The 26,780-nt window shown below is 42.7% G+C and overlaps 1 protein-coding gene and 1 long non-coding RNA gene across 10 annotated transcripts in view; one reads left to right on the top strand and one right to left on the bottom strand.

The window, feature by feature from the left end:
• LOC307203588 (uncharacterized protein) overlaps nucleotides 1-26,780 on the bottom strand; it is a 151,077-nt gene that overhangs the window by 49,211 nt on the left and 75,086 nt on the right. For all 8 annotated transcript variants that reach the window (XR_013833309.1, XM_079954466.1, XM_079954463.1 and 5 more), the window contains 21 exons: nucleotides 24,770-24,985; nucleotides 20,614-20,718; nucleotides 20,348-20,492; nucleotides 19,222-19,439; nucleotides 18,396-18,614; nucleotides 17,806-17,915; nucleotides 16,347-16,500; nucleotides 15,599-15,698; nucleotides 15,129-15,295; nucleotides 13,088-13,321; nucleotides 11,354-11,451; nucleotides 10,584-10,761; nucleotides 9,493-9,720; nucleotides 8,414-8,500; nucleotides 7,704-7,877; nucleotides 5,153-5,308; nucleotides 4,357-4,477; nucleotides 3,831-4,048; nucleotides 2,293-2,544; nucleotides 1,115-1,306; nucleotides 773-997 (listed from right to left, as the gene is read on the bottom strand). Coding sequence is in view for 7 of the 8 variants with exons in the window: in XM_079954466.1 (XP_079810592.1) it covers nucleotides 773-997; nucleotides 1,115-1,306; nucleotides 2,293-2,544; nucleotides 3,831-4,048; nucleotides 4,357-4,477; nucleotides 5,153-5,308; nucleotides 7,704-7,877; nucleotides 8,414-8,500; nucleotides 9,493-9,720; nucleotides 10,584-10,761; nucleotides 11,354-11,451; nucleotides 13,088-13,321; nucleotides 15,129-15,295; nucleotides 15,599-15,698; nucleotides 16,347-16,500; nucleotides 17,806-17,915; nucleotides 18,396-18,614; nucleotides 19,222-19,439; nucleotides 20,348-20,492; nucleotides 20,614-20,718; nucleotides 24,770-24,985 (3,597 nt within the window). In the remaining variant the exon portion in view is untranslated. The remainder of the gene's footprint in view (nucleotides 1-772; nucleotides 998-1,114; nucleotides 1,307-2,292; nucleotides 2,545-3,830; nucleotides 4,049-4,356; nucleotides 4,478-5,152; nucleotides 5,309-7,703; nucleotides 7,878-8,413; nucleotides 8,501-9,492; nucleotides 9,721-10,583; nucleotides 10,762-11,353; nucleotides 11,452-13,087; nucleotides 13,322-15,128; nucleotides 15,296-15,598; nucleotides 15,699-16,346; nucleotides 16,501-17,805; nucleotides 17,916-18,395; nucleotides 18,615-19,221; nucleotides 19,440-20,347; nucleotides 20,493-20,613; nucleotides 20,719-24,769; nucleotides 24,986-26,780) is intronic.
• LOC307203670 lies at nucleotides 11,500-26,737 on the top strand. Of its 2 annotated transcripts, XR_013833317.1 has the most exons (5): nucleotides 11,500-11,943; nucleotides 15,071-15,180; nucleotides 20,459-20,605; nucleotides 24,738-24,811; nucleotides 26,634-26,737. It is a non-coding gene; the product is annotated as an uncharacterized lncRNA (long non-coding RNA). The 2 variants fall into 2 exon arrangements; XR_013833318.1 differs by lacking the exon at nucleotides 26,634-26,737 and having other exon boundaries at nucleotides 24,738-24,827.

Here is a 26,780-nt window from a genome sequence, read left to right as displayed (position 1 = left end):
ACACCATCAAAAAGCATGCTGGAATAAAACAGTCTTCATCTGCCGGTGGGAAGACAACAAGGAGGGATCCAGTTTAGCTTCCCTAGGAAGGAGTTCCAAAGTTGGGGAGCAATCACCTGGGAAAGCCCTCTCCCACATTCCCATCAAGGGTGCCTGAAAAGGTGGCAGGACTAAGAGAAGGTGGGTCTCCTCAAAGATATCAGAGGCCAGGCAGGTTCATATGGGAGAATATGGTGCTTCAGACAGCCTGGACCTAAGCCATATAGGGCTTTATAGGTCATAACCAGCACTTTGAATTGTGCCCAGAAACAGACTGGTTGCTGGTAGAGCTGTTGTAACAAAGGAGTCATGTGCTAACATACCTGGAGCTTAGATTATATCTAGTTCTTATCAAGCGTCTGTTCTTATTTACTTGCAGGGAGATAATATGATGGTGAGCATTCCTCCTGCATTCATCCAGATTTGCCTGTTGTGTGTTTATACACCTTCTTGGTAATCCTTCACTGATTCTGCACTTTTCAATGTGTTTCACTATCACTTTCCTAACTCCAAAAAGTCTATTTATTTTTCAAAGCAGATTTGTTGTGCAAGGGCAACAGAGCACCTTCACACGTATTAAATGTGCCAACCTAAATTTCCCAATTATGTGCTTGATTCCCTCCTGCAAAATACTGACAGTCTGGAGGTGCTCACAGACACATGGAACAAGCTATCCCCTGCACACAAATCATAACAAGCAACTATCATGGACACATTCCTCCAATTTCCTCACTTTGGTTGGATGATTCACAGAAGAATCCAGCTGGGCAGAGATCACATGACTCCTTCCCTTCCTCCAATTGATAGGTTCCTTTCTGGCAAGCTGCTGGAGCCACAGATCCTTGAAGGCAGTAAAATCCACGTTGGCACCGATGGGAAGCGGGTGTGGCAGAGGTCTGTCCTGGGGGGCAATAGTATCCGGGCATGCACATCCCTTCTGGGGCAGCCTTTCCCAGCCCTAAAGCCATTGTGAGGAAAAAGAAGGCTGTGTTTCTTTCCATTAAGAAACCAGCTGAGAATCTGTCAAGACACCCCCTTGCCTCAAAAGGGGGAAAAGAAATATTCATGCACATACCACTGCAGAAATGCCCTGCTGGACAGAGCTTGCAGTCTGTGGGATCCCATTTCCCACTGTGGGGATTGATGCTTCCTGCAGGGCATGGAATTGGGGCCCCTGTGCCTTTGGGGCAGTAGAATCCTTGGGGGCAGAGCTTCTGGTCAGGATGCGTGGATAGCGAATCACAGTAGTAGCCGTGGTGACATATCCCTGCAAAGGAGAGAGTGTCAAAGACCACCACAAATCACTGGCGAGCCATAATAATAATAATAATAATAATAATAATAACAATAATAATAATAATTTATGATTTATACCCTGCCCATCTGACTGGGTTTCCCCAGCCACTCTGGGCAGCTTCCAACAAAATATTAAAATGCAATAGTCTGTTAAACATTAAAAGTTTTCTTAAACAGGGCTGCCTTCAGATGTCTTCTAAAAGTCTGGTAGTTGTTTATCTCTTTGACACCTCATGGGAGGGCATTCCACAGGGTGGGTGCCACTACTGAGAAGGCCCTCTGCCTGGTTCCCTGTAACTTGGCTTCTCGCAGCGAGGGAACTGCTAGAAGGCCCTCAGCAATGGACCTCAGTGTCCGGGCAGAATGATGGGGGTGGAGATGCTCCTTAAGGTATACTGGACTGAGGCCGTTCAGGGCTTTAAAGGTCAGCCCTTTGAATTGTGCTCAGAAAGCAACTGTGGGGCTTTGTTTCTAGCAGAAGAGGTGCTGGGTCTTAAGGCTACCTGGAAGTCACTTTCTTTGACCTCCCAGATGCCCTGCTGCCTAAAGCCAGACCTGTGCATGGGGATGGGGAAGTAATTTTCCAGTAGGTCCATGGTGAGAGAGTACATGGTGTGTACTCAGAGCCTTTGCTCGCTTTATTAATTTGCAGATTGCCAGACTCCCAGGAAGGATTTTCCTCGTGTCCCATTGTGCAGAAAATGAGCTGTAATTTCTAACCTAAGCCAGTTGCTTTAAATCATCCACCCACTCACCCCAAACTCCTTTGCAAATTGCATATCAGATATAATTATTTTCTGGGTCAGAAGCCAGGGAAAAAAAGAGGCTGCTTGATTAGTGCAAGGCAAACTTAGCTCAATGTAGCTTGCGGGGTGGCGGTGGTATATTTATAGAGCTTTCTCTTGTTTCAGCATCCAAATTACACTGCGTGCTCTGGAAGGTGATTAAAGAACTCACCAGAAACTCTGGCCAGACCTTCTCCTTGGCAGAAGCTTCCTCCAGGGCAGGGCAAGCAGGCATTGAGGGACAACATCCCAGGTTGGGTTAGAAAAGTCCCAATCGGGCATGGCGTTGGGCTGCTGCTACCCAAGGGGCAGAAATGCCCTGCGGGGCACATGTCTCCACTTTCCTCGTGAAAAGGGTTTGGTACTCGTGCATTCAGGGCGCAGTAATACCCAGGCAAGCAAGGACCACTTGGGGTAACAAGACCTAGGAAAGAGAGAGGCTTTATTTTACTTTATTTATATTCACATTATTATACTGCTCAAAAGCTCTGGATTGCACATAACTGGTGAGGATATTGCATTTAGATTGCATTTGGGGATTTAGATACACACTATACCTTTAAAGCACTTTTTAAAATAAAAAGAATAAATTGTATTAGAGTTTGGCAAATGGGATACAAAAATTACTACCTATTTAATCAGAACTAAAATTTTAATCTAAATAAAAACACAAACCAAAAAGAAAAAGAAAAAGAAAACAGAGAAAGTGAGGATGAAGAAATAGAGAAGGGATAAGGGGGAGAAAGGGAGAGAAAAAGAGGAGATAATGAAAGAAAAAGGAAGGGAGGAAAGAAGGAAGGAAGGAAAAGAAAGGAAAGCTAGCTAAGAAATTTCTGATTCTTCATCAGTCTGCTATATACAAGCATTATTCAACTCATCCTCTCCAACATAACACCCAATAAAACTACTTTCTATAAACCAACATTATCTTCAATCCTCAAACCCAAATGTCATTGGTTTATTTTCTTTTTCATGCAAAAATTCAATGAGAGGTTTCCAATCTTTAGTGAATGTTAGCAATGACTTTTCTCTGATTAAACATGTCAATTTCACCATCTCAGCTAAGCCGATTAATTTTAACAACCATTCCTTCATAGTTGGTAATGACAACTATTTCCACCTTTGTGTGTATAAAAGTCTCACCGCTGTAATCATATACTGAAACAAAGTTTCATAGCCTTTTCCTAATTGCATGTATTTGTATACATTTTTTTGGAACCTTTAAAGGACATTTGTAGCACATTCTTTCCCTCAAGGAATCCTGGGCAATGTAGTTTACCCTTCACAGAGTTACAATACCCAGCAATCATTAACAAACTACAGTGCCCACAATTCATTGAGGAGCACACAAAAAATGTGCTTTAAAGGTATACTGTGTGTGCAGCCTTAAGCATTACTTCTGTCAGGAAGACTATACAACTGTGGCATGTATTCTTTTTGTAAAACCTGGCCCTAAGGAGATGGGCCTAACCTAAAACAAGATGCCTAGTGTTTGAAAACAGAAGGTGCTGCAGGCATGCCTCAGTTGCAGTTTAACTTAAGCACAGAATTTCATTACAGGTACTGGTCACAAGTCTAGCACTCCATCCACCAGGTCGACTTGAATGGCAGCTTTCAAAGAAAATCCACTTTCACCAGGATTGCCTTCCAAATAGGCATGCTTAGGATTACAGCCCAAACCGAAATCTGCTTGTTGTCTCCTTGACCTACCTGGGTTTGCACAGAATTGGCCTCCAGGACAGGGCGTGCATTCATTGCAGCTGCTCAGGCCTGTCTGATTACTGAAGGTGCCATTGGGGCATGGGAATTGCTTGGCAGTTTCCGTCCCAGAGAGACAGTAGTACCCAGGCAGGCAGTCCAATGGCTTGACCACTCCCCGCGGAGAGGTGTTTTGGGAATCCTGTGCTTGGAAATCAGGATCACAGAACCTGCCAAAAAAACAGACCATGCCTCCTATAGTGTTACATTTTTGTGCATACATTGCTTGGCTAGAGAATTGCCTTGCAAAATTCAGAAAAGTGCAAATTTTAAAGGAAGTTTGCTTGCATTGCAGTCCACGTATTGTTTTGGAAGGGGGAAATTTAGTATGTTCACCTTTAAAAGTGAACTCAGTGGAATCTTTCTCCCTTCCCTGGTCTTGGGAAACCTAAAGACTAGCAACTGCTATGCAGACTGCAAAGAGAAGACGGAAGATAACAAAAAAAGGGTGAAGGATCCCACAAACTGTTTCACTTACTTTCCTGCTGGGCAGACTTTGCACAGGCTTTGACCAGTTTCATCCTGGTATTTTCCAGGGGGGCACGGTTTGGGCTGTGGGCTGCCCGTGGGGCAATAGTGACCAAGAGGACAGAGGTAGTCTATGGAAAAGAGAAATGGGTAGAAAATGTTGCACCTGTGTGTTACTTTAATGGGCACCCTCAGCAGCTATAATGCAAGGAGGAGTGTGAACTTCAAGCATTGCAGAAAAATAACTAGAAAATTTACAAGATCAATAAATCATCTGCTAGCACTGTTTCTAATTCAGAAGCTGGGCTTGACACATGTGATGCTTGCTAGCCTAGTTTAAAGATAAAAAATGTTCATATGCACCTTTTGATATAAGCAGTGCTTTTTTTCTAAAAAAAATATGTTTAGGGGTACTCTCATTTTCCTACTCATATTGATGGGGCCAAACTTAGATTCACAAAATGTTTAAGGGTATGCATACTCCTGCATCCCCCCAGGAAAAAAAGGGCTGGATATAAGCCAACGACCAATTTACATGTGACAACATGCATTGCATCAAACCCAAAGGTGACTTTTAAAAAGGCAAAAAATCTGCCCTAAATGTGCACAGAAGTGGCATAAAAGGCACAAAAACAGCATCTAGCAATCCCACAAGCTTTCACGTCCAAATGGCTTGGAGTTTTTTTAAATTTGAAGACAGCTGTATTTCCTTAGTTTCTTCACAGTCTAGAAACCAATCTCTTGTTTCTATTCACATTCTTACTGCAACACAAGTGGTGGCCCTTGAGCACATCACATTTTCCTACCTGGATTCTGGGCAGATACTGATCCTTCTGGGCAGAACCAGCCTGCCATGCACAAGCCCTCTGGGGAAGTTTGACCTTGGAGGGAACAGAACCAGCCAGCCACACAAAGACGGCAGTCTTGCAGTGCGTCACCACCGCGGTCACCTAGAAAGGAGCCTGTAAAAGGGAACACATGTTTGCTTGTGTCTGTTACCTGCCATACTAATCTGACTCGGCTACACAGAACACAGCAGGGACAAGGCTAGGCTGCAGACTTTCCCCTGACATCATCATTCCAGGGCTGGATTAAGAACTTTAGAGGCCTTAAGCACTTAAAAAAAAAAATGGTGCCCCATATATACCTATTTCAAAATATAAACAATAATAAACCATAAAATAAAATTTTACCAGATTCTAATTTTGTTGTATTCCTAAAATTAATGTATATCATTAATCTCTATTATTACTATGTTATTATTACTATTTTGTAATTATTGCATATTTGTGTATGTAATCTTTCCATTTATTGTGGGAGCCTTTTTTGAGGGACCTGGTTCAGTTGCCTCATGTAGCCCATGGTAAATCTGGAAATGGATGACCTAAGCATGTACCTATTTTGCTTAATGCTTAGCCCAGCCCAGCCCTGCCTAGTTCTCTATACAGGGGAGACTTTTCATGGGGGACCAGCTACTAATCCCTAACACAGTTTAATGCTCATAATACATCATTAAAAAGCAAAAAAAGCCATGCCAGTTGATTTGGTTAAACTGGCCCTTGATAGCTATAATGGAAATACAGCATTCTGCATCAGTCTGGGAGAGAAGAGGGATTTCTCTCCACTCGCATGTGAGAAAACAGATACAATCAGAATCCAATAGGCTCGCTCTTCTCTTCATTTCTGTTTCTGGGAGGTACAATATAAAAAATATTATGATTTGGGGGAATCCTTATTTTCTGCCAATGATGACAAAACCTAGGCTCAGCCTGAGAACTGAGTACATAGATAAAGCAGAACTTCAGAGTTTCAGTTAAGCAAGTAGGCAATGCTAGGTACAAGCCCATGATCCATATTTGCGTATTTCAGATGTATAGATGCAAATTTAGGCTGATTTCAGAGGGACACAAACAAACACACACTTGCTATCAGGGCTGACTCTGAGCTACAGGAGGCAAACCCAATTTTCTGGACCCAACATACTTTATGTGTAGCACCCTGCTTGTGGTTAACGCTTAGCTGGAATGAAATATTCAACGCAGCAATAGAGAAATTAAAATAATAATTTATTTGTCAGACAAATAAATATGAGGCACAGTGGTATATGGTTACCAAGCTCTGGCCTGGCCTCTTGCCATTCTGGCCAGCACTTATATTTCCTTAATCCAGCCCCCTTGCTCCTCCTGTGGCTGCCTCTGTCCAATCAGCCTGGTTGAAATTCCTATTGGCTATTTGCTAGAACCAATCACAAAAGATACACCCATTTCCTCTTGTCCTTTTATGGGAATCAAAAAGCTATATATTCTTCTATCTATAAATGACAAATAAGTAGTAATATATCTTACATGTGTCTCAACAAGGAATCTTAATTACCAGCTCACCTCTTGCCCTCCTTGCCCTATTGCCTTCCAAAACAGATGGTTAATCTTGAATTTTTATCTTAAACATATGTCAAGGATTTTGAGTTCACATCAACATTGAGAGATCTCCTTCATTTGAAGGTTTCTAAACAAAAGGCCTGACAACCATATATCAGGAGTGCTCGATGGCGTCTCCTGTCTGGCAAGGGGGGCTGGTGGCTGACTTAATTTCAGGATAGTTACAACTCTTACAACTATATGAAATAAGAATCTAGCATTTCTTAAATCCTTTGCATAATTATATTTAAGCTAATATATTTAATACATAAATAACCTTTTAAAAGGAAAAGAAATCTTAAAAGGATCTTAGTTTAAGAAAGAAACAGCTTTAGAAAAGACTTCCCAAAAATGTTCTGTTTCTGCCAGCCAGACCAGTTGCTTTTTCACTGCTCTTGACCTTTTTAACCTTAGGAAGAAGATATGGCTCATTTTACTATTTATCAACCCTTAATTTGTAGGGTCAGTGTAACCTTGGCTGTCAGCCTGTAATTCCCTTTTTACGACTTTGAGAATTGTTTTCTGCTATAAATCAGGGGGCCCCCTTGTCTAGGAGTAAAAACATTGCCAAGGTTCTTAGGCAGCTGGTCTTCTGCCTGGCATGAAACATTTGAAGATCTTTAAGCTCATTTTTAAAATACAAGCCCTGATTAAACATATAAGCTTTGATAAAAATGCAGGCTTATGATTAGATGCCTCATATGGGGATTGTATCCTCCACAAATTAACAAGGTAGGTAGCTGGAGTCACAATGGCATTGGGCTTTGCAGTGTGCCCAGCTACCCTGTAAGCAAAGATTTTAGAAAAACAAAGAGGAGGGAAGGAGATCCTCAGCCAGGTGGAGTAGACCTGGGGTTTGCCCCTGCCCCTGCCAATGCCCCTGATCTCCAGAACTGATTATGGCATCAGTGCTTTGCTGAGCAGCTACTTTGGGACCTACCTGCGAGACATGGAATGGGAGAAGAGCTTCCCTGTGGGCAGACATGGCCTCCAGGACAAATATCTCCCACTGCCCCATCTATTGGGTTGGGGATGGTGGAGCCCCCAGTGCAGTAGAAGCCGGCATCACAAGGGCCTGAAGGCGCAGCCAATTCTGAAGAGTCACAGTAAAAACCTAAAGAAGGAGGGAAGAAGAGCACATTCAGATTCAGCATTTGTGCCTCCATGGGTCTCCCATTAACTAGCTATTGGAATGAACCTCTAAGCTAAGGCTAGAGAAGCAACAGGATGATCTGTTCAAAGGCATGCCTAGAACGGGGCAAAGCCCCAAGAGATCCAGATTTGCTGCCTTGGGGTTGTAAATATACTTTGTTTGCAAGTAAGGCTTTGGGAGAAATGTTGAATTACAGGGCTTGGATGAGAAATAGTTGAGTAGAGGAAAGACCAGGGGTGAGGTGAGAGGCTCCCTGAACAGAGAGAGAGAGACAAGCAAGCTGCACAGTCAATTTCTGTGTGGTCTATTTTCTGCAAATTTCAGCTGGTTTGCATAATTATATCTTTGCATAATAAACAATGATATAATTGAACCCCTTGTCTGCACACACAGCCCCTTCAAGCCACCCTTTGTGGTGTGAGCAGCCAAACCAGGAAGCTTCTAATTAACCAAAGTTTGAAAGTATGCTCTGAAAGGTTAGTGAGAAGTATATCTACCTGGAGTGCAAGGGATGGGAACAGGAGATCCCTCCGGACAGAATGCTCCAGCAGGACATATTTGAATTAAAGCCTGGACAGTGGATCCTGCTCATGGAATGGAAAAGACAGCGTCTGAAAAGTATACATCCTGACTATGGGCAATAGCTTGTGCTTCAAAAATTAAAATTCAGCATCCAGGAGACCCAAAATTTATGCATCTATATAAAAGCTGATTTCAAACCACATAATTTATTCTGTGTGGACTGTTATTTTTGCCATTTTGCACTGTCTATTTTGCATTATCATCTGTCTTGGCCAGTTTGGGGTGTGTGTGTGTCAAGAGACACAAAAGGACCCCATCCAACCCACTGGAAATCTGATAATAAGCCAGCTTCTCAGATTTAAGCAGGCATTTTGCCCCTCTGCTCCACCAGCATATATTTATCTTCACAATCTATATAAGCTTTAAACAACAATAAAAATGGAGTTTCCCAGGAAGTGGAATTCTACTGCCAGTAACATGTAGGGCTGCACTGATGTTTACATGTTAACCTTTTCTGTGCAAAAATGTGCCACCACAAAAATGTCTCTGTCCCTCTTTTGGCTCAGCCTAGCACCACGGAAACATAATCAGCTACTGCCCAGTAAGGAAGTCCCAGCCTAGATGTTCAAGAGGAAGGTATGGAACATCTTTGCTCTCCATGGCACCTCCTGCATCTGCTACCAGGGCCTAGGCTGCGAGAGACATAAGCAGCCACCACCACCCAGTGAGGACATCCTGTCATCTGTGGGCCTAACATGTAGCTGCCTCAACAGCCATGATACTCGGCTGCAGAATGGCATTTGTTGGAACACTGGAGAACAAGGCGAGGGGGGGAGGACTTATATACACCTTTGCCCTGCTGTGGTGACTACTGTAGCACTGTCTGTTTATTAAATATATTGTAGACCACCTTGAGAACTTTGCTAAGCTAGCAGGGTATAAATATTCCTAAATAATAAATTAATATTCTGTGCTATTGTGCCAGGACAAAATATCATTTTCTCCCACCCACACCCAAATGCACCATTATGCAATCAAATGTATTCTCCAATACCAGTGTTGTTTCCTGGGGATACCGGCTTGCCTGAAGTTGACCCAGGAGGGCAGTACCATCCGGGCATGCACATGCCATCTGGGCTTACCAAGCCCGGCTTGGAGCAAAACTTTCCAGGAGGGCATAGCTGGCAATCCAAGATAGTCTTGATGTTAAGAATCTCACTGTAGGTCCCCCTTGGACAAGGGAACTGAGTGGCAAACTTTGTACCACGTGGGCAGTAGTACCCTGGAGAAGAGAAGGAGATTGCCAAAATTGTAAATACCAGACTGTTAAAGGACACTTTTCCAAATGCTCAAGGCAATTTGCATCAATCCAGGAATCAAATTCACAAGAACACACACACACACACACACACACACACATATGCATGTTGTGAAGGTTACATATGGGCATCAGTAATGCCAAAAGCAGGGACCCATTTACATACCAATGCAGAAGTCTCCCTCTTACTGCCAGCACAACCAATGCTGGAGTTGTAGTTCAGTTTCCCCATCCCTGCTCATAATGCTAGAACACATGGACATCCAAGGAAGCTGAATGGTGGAATGTTTGGGACAGACAAAAGAAAGGACTTCTTCATGCAGAGCACAGTTAAACCATAGAATTAGCCCCTACAGGAGGCAGTGATGCCCATCAGTTTGGATGGCTTTCAAAAAGAATTGGAAAAATTCTGCAGTCAGTGGCAGTAATGCTGGAGGTCACAAGGAGGGGAGAGAGCTCTGGTGCTTGGGTCCCGTTTGCCAGTTCACTCAGGCATCTGGTTGGCCACTGTGAGAACAGGAATTTGGACTACATGGGCCACAGGCCTGATCGAACAGGGCTCTTCCTATGTTCTTACATTCTGACTGAGAAGGAATCATAAGGAAATCAGACCTGACCACCAGCAAATACTTCCTGCATAGGAATAGACCAGAGTAGGCCATATGGTGAAGCTTCACAGGTCAGGATGATGCAACGTTCTAAGCAACAGGTCACACAGTAGTGATCTAGATCTAGATGCAGGCATCTAGAAGGCCTTCAGAGCATTGGACTGATGCAGTTCAAAGAAAAAGAAGAAGCTGGAAAGTTACTTGTAGTGCTAAACTCACCGACTGGGCAGTTGGTGTAATTAGCTGAACCAACATCACAGTAAACACCTTCTGGGCATTCCAGACATTGGACCATTCCCCAGAAGGGGCTGTAGCTTCCCGCTGGGCATAGCTGTGGTCTTCCACTCCCTGAGACACAGTAATGACCAGGTGGGCATTGTCCCCCTCGGCTTGTTACCTGGAAATATACGGTAAGTGCATGGCATCACTGCAGAACAGAAGTGGGGAACCTGTTTGTTAGAGAGCTGGATGCAAACATGACCAACCTTCCTCATGACACTTTGACAGCTGGGTGGGGTTACCCACCTGTCCATCACCTCATGTAATATGACACCAGGCACATCATAAGACATCAGGTATTTCCCAAGCTGTAACTGCAAAGAAAGAATCTTCCTTTGCAGATGTGGCTTGAATTCAAAAAGTGTCAAATTCAAGTCATTTGGAGTGTGTTCTCATAAGACAAATGATAAAGAGGCGTATAGAAAATGGCTTCTGCTAGGAATGAGATCATCTGATACCTCCTGAAGTAAACTTCATGGAGAGAAAGATGGGGGGGGGGGGAATGAAGGGATAAGTGTAAATTCTGAGTTGTCCACTCTTCCCTTAGTCTCTCTTTTGAGAATTTTTATTTGCAAATATAACAGAAAGGAAGGTTGAAACATCACCAGCTGACATTAACTATAAAATCTTCCACCAGTGCTTCCTAATTTAAACTTCCTTCTACTCCTGACAATTACAAAATTATCATTATCAGCATCAACATAGCTCACCAGCTGAGGTCTTGGAGAAACAGCTCCTCCGCTGCAGTAAAACCCAGCATGACAGAGACCAGAAGGGGAGGCAAGCCCTGTCCCATCACAGAAATATCCTGAAATGGAGCAGAAATATAAAGCAGCTTCCAGGGTATGTGGATATCATCATCAGTGGGAAAGGGGAGAACCTGTGGCCCTCCAGATGTTGTGGGGGTCTGAAGAAATCCTGTTTATTTGAATTACGCTTCTTTGAAAAGTATTCTGACTTTTGTGCTGTTATGTACATTGTAATGTACTTGATGGAAAAACTTTTCTTTCTGGTTAACGTTTAACTGTCATTTGGGGCCTTCCAACTGCCAGTTGGAATTCTCAGTATGCAAAAGCGAAGGAGGTATGCATATTTTGATTGGTGGCTGCAGATTTAGAATCTTCAGTTAAGCAGTGTGATTGGATGGGGCTGGATTAGAGGACTCAGAAGAAGTGTATATAAGGGCAGGTGTTAGGCAGCAGAAGTTAGTTGGTTGAAGATGTCTGAATTGTTGGGGTTCATGGAGGCAGCCAGAAGAAGATGATAGCAGAGTGAGAAGGCAGTAGATGAAGAGGACTGGGTAAAGAGAAGGGAGACCTGAGTTGCAGATGGAATGGCTTGGTGGCCAAATACTTGCTGGGGTAGATGGATCACTGGGCTTGGGCTGAGGAGGCAGCGCTGAGGGGAGAAGAGAGAAGCAACTTTGAATGCTGGTCTATGGCGACTTGTAGGAGTACCAGAGAGAAGATTTCCAGGGCAATAAAGGCAAACCTATGTTTTAATAGGTCAGTAAAGATTTGGGGGGGACAGAGCCTTCCAGCGATTGTAGTTATTGTGTTGGCGAGGCTTAAGTGAGGTGGAGAAGTTAAAAGGGTTAAAGCTGGAAACCTGCTTCCTTCAAGCTGTCTTAGCATAAAATGGTTGAATATAAGCTGTTGGTGTTTAAAGTGACAGGAACAAGCTAACCGTGTATGTACACATTTAAAGATATGGTACTGTTTCAAAGTAACAAGACTGTGAACTTGATCATTATATTTAACAAAGGCATTTACATTTATGTTCTACAAGATAAGTTACATATTTGGCTTTGTACCATGCCTACTAGGATTGCCATATTTGAAAAAGTTGACCCTCCCCCCCCCCCCAAAAAAAAAAAAAAATCTAGGGAGAAAATGTTTTAAAGCTATTTTTAAAGAAATTTGCTAAAATGTACATTTCCAGCATGGGTTGCCATACATACAGATTTTCTTGGAGATCTCAGCAATTGCCGCCTAGACACTCTTAACCAATGGCTATGTCCAGGAAATTCCGGATGTATGGCAACCCTAACCTATACCTCCAGTGTTACTAGAATATTGGTAAGTCAGAGGGAATAAGTGAGACTGAATTGAGACAGGTGCACAAGCTTAGGAGAATCAGTGGAGAGGGAGTTGGGCTTTGTTAGAAATACCATTCTTCCTTTGCTGCAGACTCCAACTGCCATCAGCCCAGCCAGTAGGGGTAATACTCTTTACCCAGACATTTGGTGGTTGAAGACAGAGAAGAAAAGCTGTTTAAATAAACAGATCTCATAAGGGCTCTAGGATGGAAAAAGTCCTAAACTCATATTTGTGAAGAGCTCCATCTCCTCACTGGGGCTCTGAAAGCCCTTTGGATCCCAGTGCAATGCTGGAAGCTCTTACAGGAACCATTAGGATTCTAATTCCTTAAACTCTTCATTGTACCTGCACGACACAGAAGACAATCTTCAGTCTTGGTGTTTCCTGTAGAGTTGCTGTAGAAACCATGAGGACAGGGTTGGGGCAAGGCAGATCCTTCGGGGCAGTAATGCCCCTTTGGGCATACATTTCCAGCCAGACCATTTGTAGGTGTTGGGGTGGTAGCTCCAGTGGTGCAGAAGTACCCCACCAAGCAAGGACCTGTGACACGAGACTGACCCATCAGGGCACAGTAATGGCCTGGAACAAAGATTGCAACCCACTGCTATTAATATAGATCTATAGATATGAAGAATACAAAACAGAAAAGAGCACCATCATCACAACCAAATTCTCTGTCTCAAATTAAATTTAAATATTCAGTCAAAATTCGGTATAAGATTGTAGCATGAAAGCACAAAGTTAAAGGGCCATAGCCAACATTTTTAGTCCAATAACACAATGGCTCTTGTGCTTGCAGTTTTTATGTTGCACAACAATGCAATTGCAGATCCAATGCAATTGTTGTGCAAGTGGAAACTCGCTGCCCAACAGATTCTGCTGTCTATCATACAGCAAACTTGCCATCAACCTGCTTCTGCATTCTTTTGAGCAAAACCGTTCACCACGATTCACCAAAAGTCATGTACACAATCCCTGGACATAAACCAACTTACAATTGAGAACCAAAACGAAGCAACACTTTATCTTAAATTCCTTTTTGTAGATAACAGCACCATCAGAAGAACATAAATAAGAGCCCACTGCTGTATCAAATCAAAGGCCCATCTAGCCAAGCATCCTCTTTCTCACAGTGCCTTGGGAAACCCACCAGCAGGACATGAGTGCAATAGGACTCTCCTGCTGAATATCACCAGCAACTAGCATTCAGAAGCTATGCCTACTACTTTGCATGTTAATAAAAAGTGAATCCCACTGAGTTCAATCAAACTTACTCTCAGGTGAGAACATGATTGTTACTTTAATTACATTGAATACTTCCCTCTTAATGTTTTCACAATTAGAATCCCCAAGCTATGCAGCATTCCAAAGGGTTCTTTGAAATCCGCTGTTGTTGGCAGAATAAAACACGAGTAATTTAATCCTAAGGAAAGTTGGATGCTTACACAAAGAAAAGCCCCCACGATGATTGTATGTTTAAATGGCAAACCGATTCACACAAATTGGCATACATGCTCTTCAACAGATATGGTTCAAAAGGGCAATAGACACACACTTTTAAATTATTTGTTTGAAAAGCAAAGAAGGGCTTGTACGAGCAGCTCATAAAATTTCCATTGTCTAAGCTAGGAGACTCTTCATTTTCTTTAACAACAGAATCAGTGCACATTCTGTGGTTTAACATTTTGATCAGGGGTCATATTTTTCTGAAGAAATTTGGAAAGGGTAGGTCCTTTCCATGGATTTTAAAAAGAACCTTGAATATACCTACAGTGACATAAACACCAGTTCTAATCCAGTGCCAGTAACATAACGCCCCATTCTCACCTAATGGAAACAGCCATATTTCATAGGCTTAATTAATATTTAACTAGGGGACAGGGGTGTCAACTTGAATAAAATATTGGGGGTGGGGGCAAGTAAGCCCTGCCTTGCACAATCGATCACATGATGTGGCACACACACACACTTCCATTTGAATGGCAATGTCCATCAACTTTGGAGGGGCCTGCCCCCCCTCAAATATTAGGAGTTGGCTCCTATGCTAGGGGTTATGTCTACTGCAGTAAAAGGAAGCAGATATTTTAAGAGCTAACAATGCAATCCTATGCATGTTTACTCAGAGGTGAGTTAAATAAGTCCTATTCCTAGAAGGGGGGGGGGTCATTGTTTAGTCGATTAGTCGTGTCTGACTTTTCGTGACCCCATGGACCAGAGCACACCAGGCACTCCTGTCTTCCACTGCCTCCCGGAGTTTCTTCAAATTCATGTTGGTCGCTTCTACCACACTGTCCAACTATCTCATCCTCTGTCGTCCCCTTCTCATAGGAGTTCATTGAATGGGTTCCTGGCCCAACAACAGGATGTTCTGAGCTGAGATACCTACCTGGATCACATGCTATGCAGACAGATGGATCACTGCTTCCTGTGTTTGCATTGTAAGTCCCTTGGGGACATGGGAACTGGGTTTCTGAGACAGTGCCTATAGGACAGTAGTGGCCAACTGGACATTTGTTCCCATCCAAAGAGGAGGAATTCTTGGGACAGAAGTACCTGCGTCCAGAAAAGAAAAGGGGTGGATAGGAAGAGAAGTTCAATTTCTGCAGCCAACACTTCAGTCTTAGTACACCAAGGGATCAGCTGGATGAGATGGTACCTGATAAGATCCCCACACTTTGAAAAACCAGCTGCTTTTAATGGGCTTCAGTGGTGGCAGAGGGCTTGAACATCCCTCTCACTAAATTGCCCACTGGAGCTGCAGCCAGTTGCTGCCCTTAGCCCCATTCTTGGCCCCTGCTGTTGCTAAAACTGTTTCTGTTTTTGCAGGTGATGAATGATTATTGTTCTCTTTCTTACCCGCTAGGGCAGGGGAGGCAGGTGGCTTGCCTCTTTAAAGGATTATACGACCCTTCTGGACAAGGCAAAGGATTGGCTGTGCCCCGAGGGCAAAAATAGCCTGGAAAAGAAGCAAAGTGTGAAATCAGGAATGCCCCTTTGAAGCCAGAGGGGAGGAAAGCACATAAAGGCAACAGCAACTCTAAAAACAGCTCACATAAGAAAAGGCCTTTGGGATCAGACCAATGGCCCATCTAGTCCAGCATCCTGTTCTCACAGTGGCCAACCCGATGCCTGTGGGAAACTGCAAGCAGGAAAATAGCACTCTGCTCACCTGCAGATGTATTTAGAGGCAGAATGCCTCCACCAGTGGAGGTAGAGTAAATCCATTGTGGTTAGTAGTCAATGAGAGCCTTGTACGCCATCAGTTTGTTCAATTGTTTAAAAAGGACGGCAAAATCCCTGAAGCTTTGGAAGACCTCTGACTTTGGTGGCTGAGAGAACCAAGAAGCATGCTGGGAATTCTCTTCCCAGCTATTACCCCCTAGCTGCAATTCCAACTCCACAGTACTAAGATTCTATGAAGATAGAAAGCTCCTTCACACTGAATCAGGCTGCTGATCCATCCATCTCAATATTTTGAAAACTGACTGGCAGAAGTTCTCCAGGGTTTCAAGCAGGGATTCTTGACAAAGCCTGGGACCTTTTCTGTGGAGTGTGGCAGGCAGTTTGATCAATTTCATGAAGTGGGGAGGGGTGGTGGAAATACCTCTGGGACATGGGCCTCCTGTCTCATCCATGGCTGGTATGTTGGGGACTGTGGACCCCAGAATGCAGTAGTATCCTTCTTCACACAATCCTGTCGGTGCTGTCAGACCAGGAGTGTTGCAGTAGTGGCCTGGCAGGCAGGGAGAGCACTTGGTCTGCAATAAATTAAGGTGGCCAGAGATACTTTTCAAATGCAAGAGTCATAGCTCACCTACCTCTTTTGGGTCTGAGGGCACATCTGGAATTTTGAGAACGTGGGTGAGACCCACAAACCAGTGGTCCTAGGGATGTGGCCTTATATAAAATGGCTGCCACAGTATGGCTTAACACAAAATGGTTGTCACTTCTGAAATAGTAGAAAGGGGGACAAACAGGGCCACAAAAGGTGTGGTGGGCACTTTTCTCACTAATGAAAAAAGGCACCTACATCTGCCACTGCTGTGCTTGCTCAGAAAGAGAGACTCTTTTCACCTTTCTTTTGTTCAGAATCGAAAGGAGGGTGGGTATCACATCAGGGTATTCAATTAAATGTGCACATGTTTGATGGGACATGTTCAGTGCTACAAGCTAGTGCAAACTGGAACTGAACAAGAAGAGGCAGCATTCACTTTTGCATTGTGGGGATATTTCAAGGCCTTTCACGGGCAATATGAGAGGTATTTGTGGGTACATTAGCACCCATGGGCACCATGTTGATGACCTCTGATCTATGCCCTTTTACATGGAAGCTTAGGTGGAAGGGAACAGGCTACAGTTACAGCAGGAATTTTCTTTCAAGCATTCAATGCATTCTTGATTTAAACACTGTCTATGTTTTTATAAAAATTACTTATAGGCTGCTTTAGTGGGCATAGCCCACCAAAGCGATCTTACCAGTGTCATAAACTGACAATGGTAGAAGTGTTAACAACTGTTTTAAAAAGATAGATTAGTTAAAACTTAAAAAAAGAAATGTCCTGCCCCTAGGTATGAATTGCGACACTGCTAAGAGGATTATCTCTTCTACATTAGTTCTTCGGACACAGTCATCAGGGAAAGATGGGTTTTAAGGCCCACTTCATAATCCACAGTGGCTTTGAGGATGCATCTGAAGGGAGAGACTTCTATGTTCTGGGGCCACCATGAAAAAGGTCTCCTCTCTTATTCCTGCAAAGTGAATTTGTTTTACTACTAAGTACAATAAAAGAGTGTGTGTGTGTGTGTGTGTGTGCACGCACACGCACACGCACACGCACACATGCACACACAAGCTCATGCACACACTTGCACACACACACAAGCATGTGTTGACTCTTAAAATGGAATAACAATGCTTTTGTGATTGTAATTCAGAGCACAACCTCCATTTAACCACTATTAATTGTATGGGGTTTGTTAAGGATCAGTGAATTTATAGCCAGTATATACGAAGGATATCCAATTCCTACAAAGGATAGCTATAACTGTATTTTTGCTTTTACCTCAGAGATTAGCTTGGTGCTAGCGGCAAATGTTCCCACAGGGCACTGCTTGGGAACAGCTGTGCCCCTTGGACAGTAGTGACCGGAAGGACATGGGCCAGCACTGTGATCTGTGATCAACAAGGGGGAAATAAATTAGGTGGTAAGAATAGTGCCAATAACATACGGGTAAAGAAAAAGAAGAAGTGAATGGTAAAGATGAGGCTATTTTAAACAATCCAACCCTTTAATCCACTGTACTAGAGCTTGGAAAAGTACAAGTAATAATAATTTTATTCCATAAAATTTTATATACTGCTTATTTTTTTAGAAAACAGCAGTTTACAAAAAGAATAAAATAACAATATTATTAGTAAAAACAAAAAAAATTAACAACAGTAGACTAAAAACAACATCATTCTAAACATCTGGGTAGACTCGTCTAAACACTGGAAGTGCCTGCCTGATGTCAATATGCAGGGATTTCCAAAGTGTAAGTGCTACCACACTAACAGATTTATTTCTTGCACATGTGGAATGGTTATTATGCAGCACCTGTAACCATGCCAGTTCCATACTGATCACATTGATTCAAATGAAAGAGCCAATACCATTGAGCTGAACCTCAGGATTGGGCCGGTCTGAACCCTGGGTGCAGTAATACCCTTCCCAGCAGTGTCCTGTAACATCGGTTGCATTGTGGTACATGCAGAACTTTCCTCCATCACATGCTCTGCAGTCGGTATGACTACCTATCCCTTGGACAGGGCTGTAGGTCCCTGGGGGGCACGGCTGCCAGTTTAAGCCTGTTCCTTCAGGGCAGAAAAAGCCTGGAAGGGAAGGAGACATTCATGTAAACTGAAAGCTGTTGGGACAAACAGCAAACTGTTAGCAAAAGGGGAAAAAAGAATCACATCAAGATTGTTTTTATTTAAGTGTTTCACCATAGATGACACATGAGTCAGTAAAGTAGGGGAAGCGAGATGCAGATGAACTGGAGGAACTCTGAAGTTGCAGACCCTGGCCCAAAACTCTAGTTCCCCAGTTAATTTTAGAATTTAATAATAATAATAATAATAATAATATTTGTATCCCTCCCTCCCCGGCCGAAACCAGGCTCAGGGCGGCTAACATCAAATATATAACATTGGTATAAAACCAAACAATATTTAGATTACCTCCTAAAAACAAGTCAGGATCAAATTAAACTCTACCGTAATTAGATGGCTTTCTGCAGTATTAGGGTTGGGGACAGTAAATGCTCATCAAACCAGAATTCAGGACAGAGCAAAACCAGGAAGGGAAATATGGGGAAACCATTCATTATCTAATGGCCATGGGGACTAGAAACATGCACTTGCAAAATGGAAGCACAAATAGATTACAAACTCTGGGACACAAGGACAGCTTTGTGCATCGAGGAAGCCAAAGACTCACCTTTGGGACACAGCTGTGGCAAGTGGCCAGGGAGACAATACTTCCCCTCTGGGCAAGTGTGGCACCATCCTTGTGCATGTGTTTCTGCCATGTAGGAGCCAGGTGGGCAAGGTGTGGGGCTTTCACTGCCCAGGGGGCAGAAGTGGCCCATGGGACAGGGAGCACCTGAGATCCCATCCGTGGGCGTCGGTGTGATAGACCCTGTGACACAATAAAACCTGCCAGAATGGCAAGAGAAAAGTCATTTTATTAATAACGAAGAAGGATGAGATCATTGCCAGAGTTCAAAAAAGCAAGGAACCAGGCCACAGGAAACAATTCTCTGGGTGAATCTGCCCTCTGACTGCAGCAACAAGTGATGGCTGGCTTTTGCGAAACATCCATGACTGATCAGCAGTGGGGACCAGAAAAAGGAATGTCTAAACTTATTCAGTCTGCTACCTAGAGTAGCCAGCTCACTTTGTCTAATGGTAGAGCCAGCCTTGGATGGGTAGGAGGAGGTGGCGGTGGCGGTGGCAGCAGTAGCCTCACACAGAGAGAATGGAAAGCTCTTTCCTGGCCTAGGGCAAAAGAATGATTGAGAACTTGGAACTGGAAGAGAGCAGAGCAAGAGAATGTATATAAAGAGGGCCGAGAGAGTAAAAGAGTGGGGGGGGAGAGAGGGAGAGGTGGAGAATTGGGATCACCTAGGGGGTGCTAAGAGGCATAGGGGCAGCAGGGGGGCCCTGGAGGTGTAAATGGCTATCATTTTAGTTGTATTAATTAAACTAATTGTTTTTTAAAAAATAAATGTGCAATTAATCATTACTGGTTTTAATTTTATTGTGTTATTATCGTTCTTAGTGTTTGCGCAAACTGCTATTCTGAATAATGCTTTATAGGTATATATAATGAATAATGTAATAGGTATGGGGCACTGGGGATGATGAGTTTCTGGAACCAAGGGGGTGGTGGTTTGTCAAATTTTGGGAACCACTGAGCTATAAACATGGTTGATGCCTGATCAGAAACCTGCAGTCTATTGACTATGCTGACATCAAACTGGAAGGTGGAATCTGGCAGTGTAATTTGTATTTGTAGCTGGATATTTGCATTAAATCTCAAGAAAAGTGTATTTTGTACATACCCCACTGCACACCATCCCGAAGGGGCCACGAGGCCTGTGCCATTGCAGTAATGCCCCCCAGGGCAAGCCTGACAACTCTGGAGGTTTTGATTCCCTTCCTCACCCGACCAGGTTCCACGTGGGCAGGCAGATGGAACAAGAGTTCCTGGAAGGATACACAGATGAGAGAATCCCCCTTTGGGTACTGAAACAAGGGAGCTGAAAACAGCAAGAAGGCTCTTAAGGGGCATCTAAAGGAATACAACCATGACAAAAGCAGTTAGTACCTGAGAGGCAATAATGTCCACGCGGGCAGGGAAGTCCAGACACTCCATCAGTTGGGTTTGGAGTCCGAGCACCTTCCTTGCACCAAAATCCTGCAGAGCAATCGCCTAAAACAGGGAAAGGGGATTATATGCTCTTTACTGGCTCAAAGTCCAACATCAAGACAGGGAACCTATCCCAGATTTTTATTATGTGTGTGTGCTTCATGAGTATAAATAAGAGTATAAATAAGAAGTATATGAATTATTTGAAGAGCAACTGTAATCAACAAATTACGCTAGTAGGACTACAAGAAGTTTTGTAAGGAGAAATATACGAAGTGTTACAAAGTAGAAAACTATAGAGATATTGGTTATGAGTTTGAAATGTAATAGGGAAGATAAGAAATGCATACTGAGAAATTAGACTGGAGAATTTTCAGACAGGATTGATGGAAGTCAAAAATTTGAATAAGATGTAAAAGTATGTTTAATTACTGTTGAAAATGATATGTTTAAAAAAAAACTAATAAAAATTATATATTTTAAAAAAAGAGTTTTGCTGTTACTCAAATGAAGTGCAGTACAGTCATACCTTGGGTTACGAACACTGCGGGTTGTGCGTTTTCAGGTTGCGGACTGCGCCGAACCCGAAAGTACTGGAATGGGTTACTTCCTGCTGCCGAGAATGCTGTTTTTATTTCAAACATTGCAGATATTGGACAAGATGGAGTGTTTCAAGAAGTGGCAGAAAGATATATCTAAATTTGTCTGGCAGGGCAAAAAGCCCAGAATAAAATTTAAGATTTTAACTGACGCAAAAGAAAGAGGGGGGTTTGCCCTGCCGGACTTAAGACTTTATTATGAATCGGCAGCTTTTTGCTGGTTGAAACAATGGCTGCTTCTTGAGAATACAGACATTTTGGATCTGGAAGGGTTTGATAATAGATTTGGTTGGCACGCATACATATGGTATGACAAGGTAAAAGTACATAAGGGTTTTAAAAACCATATTGTTAGAAAAGCATTATATAATGTTTGGATGCGGTATAAAGATTTGTTAGAAAGTAAAACTCCCAGGTGGTTGTCACCAATGGAAGCCAAAGAGGTGAAAAAACTTAATATGGAGCCTAATTGGCCAAAATATTGTGAAATTCTAGAACAAGATGGTGAAAAAGTTAAATTACAGAGTTATGAGAAACTAAAGCCTAAAGTATGAGACTGGTTACATTATCATCAGATATATGAGGCATTTAAACAGGACAGGAAAATAGGCTTCCAGAAGGAGAGGTCTAAACTAGAAACAGAATTGTTAGAACCCAATACTAAGAATTTGTCAAGAATGTATAATTTGCTGCTTAAATGGAATACACAGGATGAAACGGTGAAATCAGCTATGATTAAATGGGCACAAGATATTGGTCATGATATTATGTTTGCGGACTGGGAGCAGTTATGGACCACCGGTGTTAAATTTACGGCATGTAATGCCTTAAAAGAAAACTTAATGAAAATGATTTATAGGTGGTACATGACCCCAGTCAAGCTTGCAAAAATTTATCATTTGCCCAATAATAATTGCTGGAAGTGTAATGAGACTGAAGGTACTTTCTACCACCTTTGGTGGACCTGCCCGAGGATTAAAGCCTTTTGGGAAATGATCTATAATGAAATTAAGAAAGTCCTAAAGTGGACTTTTCCTAAGAAACCTGAGGCTTTTCTTCTGGTTATGGTTGGCCAATTGGTGCCAAGGAAGGATAGGACGTTTTTTATGTATGCTACTACAGCAGCAAGAATTCTTCTCGCAAAGTATTGGAAGACACAAGAACTACCTACTCTGGAAGAATGGCAGACGAAGGTGATTGAATATATGGGACTCGCAGAGATGACCGGCAGAATTCGTGACCAGGGGAAAGAGACAGCGGAAGAAGATTGGAAGAAATTCAAGATATATCTTAACAATTATTGCAAAATTGAGGAGTGTTAGATGTCAGGGAATAAGAAATAGAGAATTGCAGCTGTAACTAATAAGTAAAAGAAAAAGGAATGTAATGAAAGTGAATTAAATAATTAATTATTGGAGAATTGCTAAAAAAATGTTAAAAATTAAGGATGCAGTAAAAGGGAGGTATGGGGAAGTCGGAGAAACAAGGGGTATGAAAACAGGATTATGAAATTATACATGTTGTATATGTTTTTGTTTGTGTATGTGAATGTGTTGTTTGTTCTTATTTGTGTTGGAAAACCAATAAAAATTATTTTTTTAAAAAAAGGAATGGCTTACTTCCAGGTTTCAATGATCGCGCATGCGCAAAATGGCGTCATGCGCAGAAGTGCCGACTCGCGTCACGTGCGTCCGCAGATGCGGTGCTGCGGGTTGCGAACGTGCCTCCCACACGGATCACGTTCGCAACCCAAGGTATGACTGTAATTAGCTGTCAGCATTCCCTGAGAATCTATCTCACCAATGCTCAAGATAGGAAGTTAGGTCTGTATCCAATTAAATCTTCCACAGAGTAGATCCACTGAAATTAATGACTGCATTTAGGCATGCTCATTTACAGTGGTGCCTCGCAAGATGAAATTAATCCGCGAGTCTCTTCGTCTAGCGGTTTTTTTCATCCTGCGAAGCAAGCCCATTGACGGCTTAGCGGCTTAGCGCTATTAGCGGCTTTTAGCAGCTTTTAGTGGCTTATCGGCTTAGCGGATAAGCAGATAAGCGGCTTAGCGGCTTAGAAAAAGGGGGGGGGAAACCCCGCAGGAACTCGCAAGACATTTTCGTCTTGCGAAGCAAGCCCATAGGAAATTCGTTTTGCGAAGCACCTCCAAAACGGAAAACGCTTTCGTCTAGCGGGTTTTCCGTCTTGTGAGGCATTCGTCTTGTGGGGCACCACTGTATTTTAATGGGTCTACTCTGAGTAGGACCAACATGGGGCACAACAAGTGTTATATTTCTAGAGGAGGAGATGCCAGAACTCACTATGAAAACCTCATTTATAATGGCAATGGCATCCACCTGAGAAGTACCAGAACTGAGTTCTGGTGAGTTCCAGCTGAAAAAGAGCCCTGGGCACAACTCACATGAAGCTGCCTTATACAGAGTCAGACAACTGGTCCATCTAGTTCAGTATTGTCTACAATGACTGGCATTGGCTCTCCAGGATTTCAGATGGGGGGATGGAGATCCTACTGCTATATGAAGATGCTGAAAAATGAACCTAGGACCTTCTGCTCTACCTTTGAGCTTTGACCCTTCAAGCGTTCAAAAAAGAAGATAAAGGACCACCCCTCAAATTTATCAGACTCACTTCAGTAAAAAAGCAAGGTAAGGAAATAAATGACTTCTGCCTCGGGCTCCCACATTGAATCACTCTGTAGAGGAATGCAGCCTAGCAGGTAAGTTAAGTGGCAAGAGGGGTATTAGCACAATAACTAAGTAGGATATTATGCAAATAGCAAAGAAAGATATAGTATAAATGAACTATATTAACAGACCATCGCAAAAAGCAGTAGAAAATAAATGAAAGTATATACACATACCACAAAGTATATTTCTGAATGGTAAGAATGTAAAAAAAAAAAAGGAAAAGGAAAAAAAAGGAACAATATTCCTATAAATAGATAAAAGTACAGATTCCCAAACAAGCAATTTGAGCCCCTGCTGAATCAGAAGTCAATTCTGCTCAACTGCAAATCTGCTTCATAGCTGTTAATGATCCTCAGCTGACTTGAAATCAAAATGCTTCAAGGCATTGCTGATATGACTAGGAAAATTGTTCCAAATCTAAGTTGAATCAATTTCAAATAAATATCTTGTTCATATGTTAAAAGTAAACCAAATCAAGCTCTCATTCTTCAATCCTTTGAATGGCTTAACCTGGATTTAAGCACCCTTGTACGCCATGGGACTTGCCTCCAATTTAAACACACTGAGCAGAGGTAGCCTTCCAAATGTTGTTGGACTCCAACTCCCATCAGGCCCAGCTACCGTGGCCAATAGATGGGTTGGTGGTAGTCGTAGTCCAACAACACTGGAAGCATCACCAGTTCCCCATCTCTGGTTTAGCATTTGCTCCCTAAAACATTTTTTATAGCTGCTACCTCAATTCATTGTTGACTAAAGAGGTGGTTTTTCTTTCTCTCCCTAGGTCAGGAGGTCCACTCTGGAGATACGACTTACCTGTTGGAGCTGCTAGCCCAGGAGATGAGCAAAATTTCCCTGGTGGGCAGTTTTGACATTCCTGGATCTTCTTTAGCCTCTGTCTGGGTCCAAACGTCCCTGCAGGGCAGCTGTACTGTGTAGATTGCTGTGTGCCTGGTGGGCAGTAATAGCCATGTGGACAAGGGTAGACAGTGAAGTCACTGAGAGGACCCTGGTGATTGTCACAGTAATAGCCTATAGAAGAAAATGGAGAAGGTATGGCCATTAGATTTAACTTAAAGGGGAAAAAAGGATGCATATCACATACCAGTTCCTCTGTAAGAGATGGAGATTTTGGATGACTCTCAGGTAGGGATGTAGAAATGCAGCTATTTCCTTTCCTACCCATATTAATCACAATCAGCACTGTTTCCATTCTGCTGCAATGCAGTTTCTGCCCAATGCTAGGTTATTTGTCTCACTGCCTGCTATTTAACGTAACTATGTAAGCCTTTACATGAGTTACGTAACTTACATTCATTTCAGTGCAAAAAAAATCAAAATCAAAGTATGCAAAAAACCCCACAACATTTATGTTTGTAGACTTAACACACACATCCCAACAACAATGGAAATGAATACTAATTATATTCGCTTGGCAAATTTCAATTCCTGAACATAAACTAACATGAGATTTGCAGCAGTTTCTGCTTTCTTTTCCATTTTTGTTGGGATTCTCTGACACCTCTACACGGGAAAGATTGGATCTAAATTAATAATAATAATAATAATTTGCATTCAGCTAAATTCTATTTAGTGTAGAACCACTAAGATTAATAAACTGAAGTCATTTGCAATAACATCAATGGGTCTACTCTGATTAGGACAAGTTATACAGCCCCCCCAAAAAAAAAAATATATGGTGGGGTGACAACTTAAAGTAGAGTCCTTTAATATGTGAGCACCCCTGTTTGAATTCTTGGGAACAAAACTTAGGTGGCTGATGGGATGGTAATAAAATTCAAAAATTAGAACATAAAATCAATTACTAGTGAAAAAGGCCCCCACTTTTTTTTAATTAGGATGCTTGCACTAAAGGAAAACATATTGTTGCTTTTCTTCGTATTCAGTCTTGCAACAAAATAATTTCCTTTCCTCTAAATGGCATCATGAAACTACTCAAAGCAGAACTACTGTAATTAATGGACCCGAGTTAATAATGTCCATGGGTCTACACTGAGTAAGATCATCATTGGCTACAACCTGCCGTTTTCACTGGCTTTGTTATGCCAGCTCTGCATGCATAGTTTTCACTGGGTGAAGTTTGCCAGGTATATCACATAGGCTGTAGGGATGTTGAAGAACTCCCTTGAAAAGGAATGCAGAAATTGCCACAAGTCTCATGTTCACCCAAGGTCAGGAACAGAAATCAGGCAAGCAAATGAGAGCTGCTATATTGCTAGGGACACGGGTGATGCTGTGGGTTAAACCACAGAGCCTAGGACTTGCCGATCAGAAGGTCAGCGGTTCAAATTGCCGCAACGGGATGAGCTCCCGTTGCTTGGTCCCTGCTCCTGCCAACCTAGCAGTTCGAAAGCACATCAAAGTGCAAGTAGATAAATAGGTACCACTCCAGTGGGAAGGTAATCGGCGTTTCCGTGCGCTGCTCTGGTTCGCCAGAAGCGGCTTAGTCATGCTGGCCACATGACCTGGAAGCTGTACGCCAGCTCCCTCGGCCTATACAGCAAGATGAGCGCCGCAACCCCAGAGTCGGCCACAACTGGACCCTTTACCTTTATGTTGCTATCACTATTTCTTTTAAGTCTGTGAACATCACATAAACAGTCACATTATTTTCTGCATTGCTTATGATGTTTCCTTTCCTTTGAAATGCCAATTCCAGATGGAAATCACTACCTCCTTCCATTCCTAGCTTTCTGCCAGGCTCCGCCTCCCCACCCAGCCATTTCAAGCTCGACAACAACTGCTCCAGAAGGTTCTCCTGTGCTACTTCCCTATTACCTCAGCTCATTCCTGATTCACTTTGGCC

This window comes from Podarcis cretensis (assembly GCF_951804945.1).
Source record: "Podarcis cretensis genome assembly, chromosome: 15".
NCBI lineage: Eukaryota > Metazoa > Chordata > Lepidosauria > Squamata > Lacertidae > Podarcis > Podarcis cretensis.
Note: the sequence above shows the minus strand (reverse complement) of the source record. Positions and strands in the feature narration are given on the sequence as shown.